Here is an 11,004-nt window from a genome sequence, read left to right as displayed (position 1 = left end):
CTGAAAAAAGCGATAAGGCACTCTATACTTCACAATTCTGAGTCCCACTTATGTTTGTTGAAAAAATCTATGTGAGATATTTGTGAGATCCTGCACTGATGTCAGTTGGGAAGGCCTGAGGTGCAGTTCATCTCAAAGATGTTCTTTGAAATGGGGTTAAGGTCAGGGCTCTGTGCAGCCTTGGCAAACCATGTGTTCATTAATCTTACATTGTGCACAGGGACATTGTCATGATGGAACATGTTAAGGGCCTGTTAGTTACAATGAAATGAAATCTTAATACTACAGCATACAAAGTCATTCTGACCATGTCAGCTATGCACATACTTCTGGCCTTATACTGTATAGAAGCATAGTTTATAATACAGTAATACACTTAAGGTATAGGGTGTCTCACAGCTTTTGTGGATGTCGAATGGTTTCATGTTTCTTAATAGATATAAAACTTGCTTTGGAAAGAAAGCACTTCTATAGGGTTTTATAAGAAAACATCTTAGCTATAGGGATGAAACAAAGAATCCTTGAGGGTGCTAAATGGAATCAGAACAACTAAGCCATTTATTTTTAACGTACAAGGTGTTGATTGGAAATGTTGAAAAAATTACAACTCATATTGATGAAAAGGAAAAAAGTGTGGAGTCAGAGTGCAGCAATTCGCACATATTAGAGAAAGGCAGCTCGTGTTAATATGCAGTTAATTCCTGGTAGTTACCCCCAGCTCCCTTTATGAGGCCGTTTTAAAATCTGTGGGGGGAGGTATGTGCTGATGATGCGGCTTCATTAATTGCGCTCCTCAGCCCGAGCAGCTGCTGATTTAGATCCCCCAATAGGATGACTTCTGTTTGAGTCTGATACAGTCACCAAGTGTGCTGGACTGTAAAGTAGCCATTAAGCGCATTGATTCACCAGCCCGTAGTGCAAAGCAGGGCATTAGTGACTCTCTCATACACTGTGCCGCTTTTGTCAAGCCTCAAATCAAATTTGAGCGTTGTGAAAGTCCAAGATGGCACCTCAGCAGAGCTGTAGAATGTTTAAGTTTTAAAAGCAGCTCAATAGCACTCAGAGTCAGTTCAGGTTCTATGCAGTTATCAAGTTATTTTTGTCCTGTCCTACAGTATGTTTTACAAAAGAAATCAGTGAATGTCTCAATAAAAAAAAAATAAAAAATGATTACAAACCCCCCACAATTTAATACATAAATGTGCTGTCTGCCAATTACATGACTAGTGCACAAATAAGGAAATACAACACAGTGCTCCTTTGTTTGTTCTGCCACTACCGTGTTACTCTTCCTGCTCACTGACCCATATATTTACATTAAAGTTTCATTCATACACCTGTTTGTTTGCTTCGTGCAGTACTAGCAGTTCTTGATTTCTGAATTTGATCTCTGTAATCTGTTATCTCACACTCCCTGTTTAGTCTGTGTTACAGACATGAGACAATACACACATACATACAGTACAGAGTTGAGATAGAACATATATGGAGGAATCTGTGCAACAATAAGTATTACTCAATCTGGTTGAAACTTTTTGAAGTGCAATTCTCATGTGTTTTTTATACTAACAGATGGAAAACAGCAAAATCTTATCTTTTTCATTTTTCTTTGTTTAGTTTGTGACACTTTCCATGAATTCCGTGCTGAATTTGTATCAGATTCAATAGAAACCACTAAGAAACCCAGTCAGCTTTAGTACAGTACATTTGCCCGTAACCTGAAAAAAACAACAACTGAATTATACCTACCATAGTGCATATATCTACAGAAAATTGCATTATGATCAACAGTGCAGGTATTGTGCCAAAACATAATAAAATCAGTTTTCCAGTCACAGACCTCTGTGGAAATGAGGTGCATGAATAAGTAATTAATTCATTATAGAGCAGAATTCTGTCTGTGTTTTTGGGATTTGTAGCACTGCAGAGTGATGAGGTTTGCTTTTGTGAGAGATATCTAGTGTCTTTAGGGGCATATGAGATTTTACCCTGAATCTGCAATCTTGTTGGACATATTTCCTTATTATAAAAAATACAAAAACTAAAACTGAATTTTTTTAAATGTGGCTAACAGTATGTTAAGTAGTTCTTTAATATGCATTTACAACATGTTAGGGATGAGTTAGTAAAGTTTAATCAAAGATTGAATGAAAAAAAGGAAAAGAAAACGAGTGTGAAACCTAGACAATAGTACAGTATAAACATTTTAAAAGTACTGCATCAAATATGTATCTTTTGGTTAAATCACACTTTATAATGTACTGCATGTAGAAGCAGATGATAAAAATACACAGTACAGCATTTTATGTTGTACATCACATAAAAAAATGGCAAAATGCATTTATCGGTGACCATACTGTACATTTTCTAGCTGATAGCTCGTCATGCTTGATAATGTGACATCATGATGCTGGCAGAGCACGGCATCATAGTAGTCTGTGTTAAACACAATGATCTGGTCTCAGATTACACACAGTAGCAGTCAAAGTTTTGCATTTACTTTCAGCAAACTAAAGCTGCTTATCATATGGCTGGACATTTGTGGACATCTGATCATCACACCCATATTTGCATTTTAAACATCTTATTTAGATGCAGTCACCTCTTTGCTGTTATAACATCCTCCAATCTTCTGAAAAGTCTTTCTGCGATTTGGTCATTCAGTCACAAGAGCATTAGTGAGGTCAGATGCTGATGTCACACAAGGAGGTGCAGTCAAAGCAAGGTCAGGACTCTGTGATGTCAGCTGGCGATTTTCCACTCCAACCTTGCCAAACCAATTTCCCTGGACTTTATTTAATTTTTCTTCATGCTGTATTAGGTTTGTGCACCTTTGTTCCAGGGGAAAAAAACTGTAATGCTAAAGCATTCAGAGGCATTTTCAACAGTTAAGTGCTTCCAATTTTGCAGCTAACAGGGGCTCAAATGGTTAAATATACAGTATTACATGTTAGTTACATGTACAGTATAGTTATAATGATTCTAAGACAGCTGCAGATTGGAATTTTAAGACATAGTCTCAATGGCTTAAAACAATTACATGCAATACGTTGTTGTCATAGGATGATATGGCAATCGAACATAGGTAGATAGATTTCTTAAGATGGAAAAAATCCTGGTATGTGGTGTGACTGTGTATGTGGTATCCATCCATAGATCCTTGCATTGCATTTTTGGCTAAGTGAACTATATTTAATTCTATATTTAATATATACGTAAACATAATACTTTATGTGCATATATGTGAATATTTCCCCCCCTTTTGTCTTATTGCACACCTTTCTGCAACATGACATCTGTTATCTTATTCTCTCAACAGACACTTTCACAATATATACCCCTCTCAGTTTATCTGTGTTTCCATGTGTTCTATTTTCACAGATGTTTCTGATATGTCGTAATAGTGCACTTTTAAGATACACAACCTCTGACACAAACAGAGAAGGCTGGATGGCCTGGGTTTCACACTTGAGGCACACATCACTCACTGGTGAAGGATCACGTGAATGATGCTCAGCCCACACTCGTTGGTCGTGAATAATAGTATCATCTATCAGGAGATTTATGGTGCATTGCAAGCCACTAGCCACAGCGCTCATGCTAATGAGAGTGTGAGGCAGGGAGCTATCAGCACATAGGGCTCTTCCCCACCTCCACATGAATCTTACTGACAGTCTCAATCACCACAAGCTCTAGGGTCTTACTTTATATTATAAAAAATAATACTAAAAGGGAAGAAAAATAAACTATAACAACAATTGCTTTAGTTTATATATAATATTTTCATTTAGACAATGACTTAAGAGGGGATGAGGTCTAAGTATATATATATATATCAATAAATATGTCACAGTTCTTCCTTCTACAGTCTCACACATGACACACATGCATCTTCTATCTTGATACAGAAACTGCTTTTCTGTGTTCATAATTTTTTTATAGTGATTAAAAGTTAGATAAACATGGAATATCATTAATTTCCAACTCAATTTTGCAATTATGTTTCTGTAAATTCAAAAGATGGGACGTTGCAAAAGTCAGGACATATGGTGTAAGCTGATTAGAAAGATTTTTAAAAATATTTTTTCTGTATGAGAATAGAGGTGGCTGGATGTAAATCAGCAGAAGGAAAAACTTGCCAAATCAATTAAAATCTTATAGTTGTATCAGACTTCCCTTCTATTTCCCATCAGTTCAGTTTTCTGTGATTACAGTATGAAGTTACTAGATCAAATAGCCTAATGTGTCACATGGTGAGCCACTGATCTAACCAAAGTACTGTCGTTAGTACTGAGTATCCTTTTTGTTTATTATTGCAATGTACTCTTAGCCTGATGCTTTATTGCCAATAAATTTCCATTGCCAATAAAATTTAAATTTAAATGCAAACTCTGTGATTTCCGAATAACTCGATTTTTTTATTAAGTTAATAAATAAAAATTATAAACATACACATTTAAATAATTCAACAGAAATAAAATCTGTTAAGAACACAAGAATAGAACCTTACATCATCATTGTAACCACTAGAATGCATTTAGAATAGCCTTGACAGAAATAAGGTCAATAAAATAACTGTTTTTCTTTTTAGTGTAACTCTCATGATTTCCTTGCTTATGAGGAACAGTTGATTTAGTGGCTGAAGACTGTCATTTTTTCCAGTTTTCAGGGAGCAGCCTTTTCCATTTGTCACCCTGCAGGAAGGAAAGAGGAATTATTATACAGTATTAAAGGAATTATTTTTATTGACTCTGGTTATGCAAATGTAAATTGTATGCCATAGACGTCCACAGAGTTTAAATAAACACATTGACACTGAAAGTATCGCTGATAAATGTCAGGTTCAATTGATACTACATAGTCTAGAGGCCCTGTTGAGCCACAGCAATATTTTCTTGGAACTCAGTTGAAAGCACCTATTTACCTAACAATACCTGTACACACATATATCAGTCAGTAACATACTCATGTACTCACCCTAAAGCCCCATGTGGACTCGCTTGGCTTCGGTTTGAAATTTTCTAGTGTCTCGTACGTGTTTCCCTGAACAGAGTTTTCCATTGGGTTTGTAGTGGACCTTGATTCAGGAATCTGCTCATAAGTGTTCTCCAAGTTAAAATGTTTTAACCTGGGTTCACAAGGCACTTCCGCATACATAGCATCACTCTTCTCTTGCTGCTTGATGTCGTTTTGATTGGCAGACATGCCAGCTAGCTGATAAAAAGAATTATCCAGGAGCTTATCCAGACTGTGGCTGTGGCTTGGCACCTCATGACTGCTGGTTTTCATAGCGCTCTCTCTCTGGAGTTTAGGGGACAGCTGTGATGGTTTTCCTTTGAAGGTGTTCGGCTTGCTTGGAACATCTTCCTTTACCTTATCCTCCAGTAGGGGGAGTGATTTACTTCTGCAGTCTAAAAGGCTGAGTTCGGAATAAATGGTGCCCTTTCCTGGTGCAGGCATGTCCTGGGCTGTGACATTTGGTAGGCCATAGACTGGCATTGCTCCTCTGTGTTTAGCCCATGTAGCTCTGGCATCGCTATCTCTGTACTCTAGAGGCCTGGCTTGTTCCAACTTGGCATACGTTAGAACCTTACTGTCTGAACTGCATTTTTCCTCCAGAGAGCCTGTCTTTTTCGGGGAGCCTCTTTTTGGGACTGGAGGGATGGTCTGTGTAAGGTAATTGCAAACAATGAGACAAAACTAATAACATGTGGCATATGTGAATATATGTGAGTCTACAGTATATAAACAGTACAATAAAGTGGCATTTATTTAGCTTTTTAGGTTCTCAATCAAAAGCTGTTTAATATAATGAATAGATAATGCATAATAACAGTAAAAGTATGCATCTATCATATGTAGTGCATGTTGAAAATTTTCATCTTATTTGCATTTTACACCACTACACCTCTGATCAGTTATGTAATTCATACATACTTGGGAGTTTTTGTTGCTCTTGGGTGGCAAGGTGGGAGCCTGTTGAGACTGAGCTGCTCGCTGGTTCCAAATCTTCCTTACTGCCTCCACGCTTACCCCAGACTTCACTTTCGGCTCAAACTGCACCACATCGTAGAGATCATTTGTTGGCAACTGGAAGATAGGTAACACAATATAACTAAGAGAGATTTTTTTAATCACTGGCATGCATATTTTATATCGTACTCACAAATTTTTAAAGACGTATTGGGGGAAAAAGTGGCTTTATTATTGTATATTTGTATTATTGTATAATCAATATAACAGGTTGAAAGCTTTGAAAGTAAAGTACTGTACCTCACAACAAGACACTGTTAAATATTCTCCAAACGGCTCAATGGGACTGGCCTTGTAATACTCAATCAGGCTGGTGAGTGTATCATGCATTTCAGTGTCTCCTGTCACAATAAACTGTCCCTCCTTATTCTGGTTAATAACAAAATGCCGACACCGGTCGCGTCCTCTGAAAAAAAGAAACCAGGTTAAAAGGATTTTCCTTAAGTTGAAAATTTTTTATCTTATTAAGATTCCATTCATCTGTTCGAACTGAGAACTTTAGACCATTTTTGCTATTGCTTACAGGAAATGCAAATTATATATTATATGTTTTATAAAACACAAGGAGGAGACAGGTGAAATGTACGTAATGCCTCTACTCAGTGAATGGTGTCGTCTGTTAGAGCATGTCTAAGCGTGAGATCAGTTGATATGTTGAAACTCACCGATATGACAGGATGTATCCAGTGGCTTTATCACTGAGGCGAATAAGGAAACAGCCCAATTCTTTATCTCTCAGATGATCTTCTGCATCCCTGTATAATACAGTCCAATGGAAAATTATTGTTTTAAAATGACATTTTCCTAATAACTTACTACATAAATATGTTAAAAAACCTGAATTGTTAGTTTGAAGTTACACATGACAGAGGAGAAAATGGTAAGCAAAAAGCACTTTGATATACAAACATACAAATTAAATGAGCTAAAATTAGGCAAAGTTAGGATTAGCATTCATCTTTAAAATGTTTCAAAGTTGACATGCGTAGTTAATTATTTACAAAATTCTTTGCGAGTATGTAATGGAAATGATATCCATTTAAAAATAAAATCTATTTCCTGCCTACAATTTTCACTGCCCACTTTTGAATAAATCTAATATGATTCTGTAAAATCAACCCATTTTTTAACAATAGAATATGTCTAACGTTCTAACCAACAAAACAATACTCTTTTTTTATCTATCTATCTCTTTGTTTCTCTCCGGGATTCTTACTTTCTGCTGATGAAGCCCTGGAACCAGGCAGGAAAGTTGCCTTTGTGAAGGATGAGAGGAGCCTGGGTCTCGGTGAACCATTTGAGGGCTAGCTCTCTCAGTTTGCTGTTGGTGGTCTCCGGCTGCGTTTGCTCCATCTTTACACGATCCTAAACACGGTTACAGAGGAGAGGATTTAACACGGGCTCTGAGCACACAGTTCTCTAAGCAGCTGACTGGATCCTGCACCCTAATTTGCCTACTTTCCGCCTGTTAGTGTAGAAAGGCCTGCAGCAGTCTCAAAACGGCCTTTGTTCCTGTTTATCATGCCTGAGCTGGTCAGGGCAACGTGGTTACTTTCTATATAGTAAAAAATGCTAAATCTAAAAGTAAATGAACTGAACACTGTACATGTAAATAGATCATATAATAATGATTTAGGTGTTGACACACAGTACTTTAGTTTTTTATGTAATATTATAACTACCTTAAATACTGGAATTACTACACACTTAACACATGTAGTAATAAATGTACATTTAGTTACGTACATTGTTGTTAATAAATGGATTTTCTATCTTTTAATGTAAACATGACCACCAAATTTGCCATAATGTACATGGAATAGTGGAATTTACTCTCACTTTAATACATTTTAACAAACAAACACAATCATTATATGGGTGTACTTTACTTATGAATAGAAAAAACATTGATAAGGAAGATTTTTTTTTGGAAGAGCATTTTTAACCTGTTAATTAAAAAAGTTATCCATACAAACAATAAATGAGATGTTATCAATAAAAGTAAAGGGCTGAGCACAATAAAGCCAAAGTTTATGGTTTATTATTCTTCACTAATGGAGTAACCTTAATATAGAATATTAGTTGTACTATCTCTACATATTTTATATTCTCACTAAATTAATTATTAATTTATTAATTACTTCTAAAATCAGTTATACTCAGTCTCGTAGGCCAGTTTACCTTCACACAAAACAGCAGGCAGGTCTGCATCCTGTTTGGCTTGCGCCTCTTCTGTTCCACTGGTCGTTCACAGGAGATATGTTTAAGCTGAGTTTTGCAATAACTCCGTCCAAGACAATGGTGATTACTCAACATAGCTAGTGAGCAAAAAAAATTAGCGAATTAAGACATTATTTTATTATAAGTTTCATTGATTATAGCTTTAACTGATACTTTATTCAGCTGCTGTTGGTTTTCATTTTAAGACCACCACACATGATAAAATTTTTACAAAAATAGTGGTTGAGGCTGATGCACTGGGTTCTTTTATCTATACCATAATATAAATAAAAAAATAATATGATTTGATGAGTATTATAAAGTAATTCCTATTCTTCTATATACAATTCTTCTATACAGCTGCCGTTAAAATAAATAGTCTTTCAATACCAAAGGCAAACAACCTTCATCATTACAAACAACCTCAAGAAACTCAGAGGTCACGAGACAATGGACACATACCTGTTGAGGAGCGTTGCTGTATGTGATGTGAAATGAGCTTCATGTTGCTCAAGACAGATGTTCTCCTCAGCTGCTTCAGAGGAAATAAAAGGCGTTCTGAAGGTGTACAGACAGTTACACCATTGATATACAGTGCTGACATTTACATTAGACACCTTCCATGGGGACTGGAAACTTCAGGGGCAAAAAAACTGAACAGCTCATGTTGGGCTCAGTGAGAGTGCGAAAAGGAAAAACACACACACGCACACGCACATGCACTAACATAGGGTTTTTCACCAAGTAAACGTTTCCTGAAGAGAAATGGAACTGAGCAGGCAGAGGAAAGACTTGCGGTCTCGGTGTGTTCATGTACAGTGCAGCTGCTACAAGTAATGGATGACAGCCGTCATTTCCTGTAGGATAAACTGACTGTTGTTTATTTTACAGTACATTTAAGGATTATAAATCATCGCAATATACAGGTATGGAAGAGTAGGGGCAACTGTAATAAATGTGTTAAAAGGATTTAACTATGCACATATTGTAAATAAGAGTCCTGCAGTAAGCACAAGACAGCTTTTTTTTTCAACAGTAGTCCACACCAGGTTCAAATCTACAGAATACAGATAATATTATGCACTGAATCAAGGGTGACTTTTTTGGCATTAAATATTTTTGGCAACTGTAAATACGTACAAGAGCAGTAAATAAGTACGACATACCACCCATGTGTCTATAAATAATCTACGGTAAGTGAAGGTGGAAGGGTAGCATGCTAAATAGCTGATTTTCACTATAGTATATTTGCATAAACATTCCAATGAAGAGTAAGTTTACCATGATCTAAACAAAAAGAAATCTATAGGTATACATTAAAAAATTTCCCTAAAATGATACGCTTTTTCCCACACAAGCATCTATTTTGTGAATTTGTCTGAATTTGCTTTCCACTGATAAAATTCCTCCTGGACACACACAAAATTACCATTAGAAGGTTTACTGTAATGTGGAGGTGCTACATCATGGTTAATCTGCATGTGCTCGTGCTGTCTACTGTTAGCGTGACCTATCTTTTCCTCTGTGTGAGTGGGATATACAGACTCCTCAAGGCTGTGTCACAGGTTTCATCTTTAGTCTTTTGATCACCACGACACATCAGGCCCACTTACAGTACAAGCCACTCAAATCTTAGACTGCAATTAGACGAGATACCCTACCCTCAAACTGGGTCTGTGGTACTTCATTATCGTGGACTTTTGCTTCTTTGATGATTCATAAGTGGAATGATACACTGGTACCCAACTAACAACACTGCCAAACAGGAAAGATCTGGGAAGTACAGAAAAGGACTGTACATGACTAATATCTGACACCACCGGTTTTGCACACTTTTGTGTTAAGGCTTCAACTTCAACAATAATCATCTTTTCTGTGGTTCATGATTTTTCATGATTCTGTGGTTTAGTGTATCGGGCTACTGTACACCTAAGCTTTATTGATACTTGTCGTGACGCAAAATCCAGATTGCCTCCCACCGTTTGAGCCATTACGTGTATGGTGTAATGTCTACACGACACCAAATTTTACCATTGGAATTTTCATAACTCTTTCTTTATTTTTGTAATGATTTGTCATTTAAAAATTGTTTTACTGAGTGTGATTTGAAGATTAGTCACTAAATTAGGTCACAGTTGCTTTGTTTTTCTTTTTATGGATGCCAACGATTAGTGACAGACAGGAGGTGTTAGGTTGTCTGAGAATCTTGCATGTGTGATTATGCTTGACATTTCTGAAAGGTCACATGTCATTTGAGACTGAAAATAATAGCACAGTGATTCTGTTATGTGTTAATGGCTCAGTGAAGGATATTTTTTGTTAAACACTAAACATGCAGTGTGGGGATAATATATCTCAATGTTTTTAATATATTTCCAGGAGATTCAGCAAAAAGCATTTGTTTTTTAGTGAAAATGTGCTCAGATCAATTATGTTACTCAGGAATTTAGAATATATATATATATATATATATATATATATATATATATATATATATATATATATATACGCGTATGTTTGTGTGTGTGTGTGTGTGTTTTTGTCACCTCTTGTGAGGTGTCACAGGAAACCAAAGTGTTTCCCTTCCTAAACGTCTGAGGTCTGATATAAACAGTTCCTGCAGCAGCACATGGCAACCAGAGACTAACAGTAAACCTTATGACATGCTGGAAACACAATCTTTAACTGATATAAGCAATGTATTCATTAATGGATCACAAGAGCGGGAATTAATACCCTCTAGGCAACCGT

The 11,004-nt window shown here is 36.4% G+C and overlaps 1 protein-coding gene across 1 annotated transcript; it reads right to left on the bottom strand.

Annotated features, from left to right (window-relative positions):
* Positions 1 to 4,390: 4,390 nt before the first annotated feature.
* sh2d7 (SH2 domain containing 7) lies at positions 4,391 to 9,464 on the bottom strand. Its single transcript, XM_053486994.1, has 8 exons — positions 8,716 to 9,464; positions 8,215 to 8,351; positions 7,250 to 7,398; positions 6,699 to 6,788; positions 6,274 to 6,439; positions 5,938 to 6,090; positions 4,978 to 5,667; positions 4,391 to 4,694 (listed from the first exon to the last, which is right to left on the bottom strand). Exons 1-8 carry the CDS (start codon positions 8,855 to 8,857, stop codon positions 4,650 to 4,652), a joined length of 1,572 nt encoding a protein of 523 aa, XP_053342969.1. The 5' UTR covers positions 8,858 to 9,464; the 3' UTR covers positions 4,391 to 4,649.
* Positions 9,465 to 11,004: the final 1,540 nt, after the last annotated feature.

This window comes from Clarias gariepinus, chromosome 2, assembly GCF_024256425.1.
Source record: "Clarias gariepinus isolate MV-2021 ecotype Netherlands chromosome 2, CGAR_prim_01v2, whole genome shotgun sequence".
NCBI classification, from domain to species: Eukaryota; Metazoa; Chordata; class Actinopteri; order Siluriformes; family Clariidae; genus Clarias; species Clarias gariepinus.
This window is presented reverse-complemented; position numbering and strand designations above follow the sequence as displayed.

Excerpts from the sequence above, each read along its gene's own strand:
- sh2d7 (XM_053486994.1), bottom strand. The coding sequence starts at position 8,857 with ATGTCAGCACTGTATATCAATGGTGTAACTGTCTGTACACCTTCAGAA. Across the intron at positions 6,091-6,273 it reads TAACAGTGTCTTGTTGTGAG|TTGCCAACAAATGATCTCTA; the intron begins GTACAGTACTTT and ends CCTATCTTCCAG. Across the intron at positions 4,695-4,977 it reads AGTCCACATGGGGCTTTAGG|GGTGACAAATGGAAAAGGCT; the intron begins GTGAGTACATGA and ends TCCTTCCTGCAG.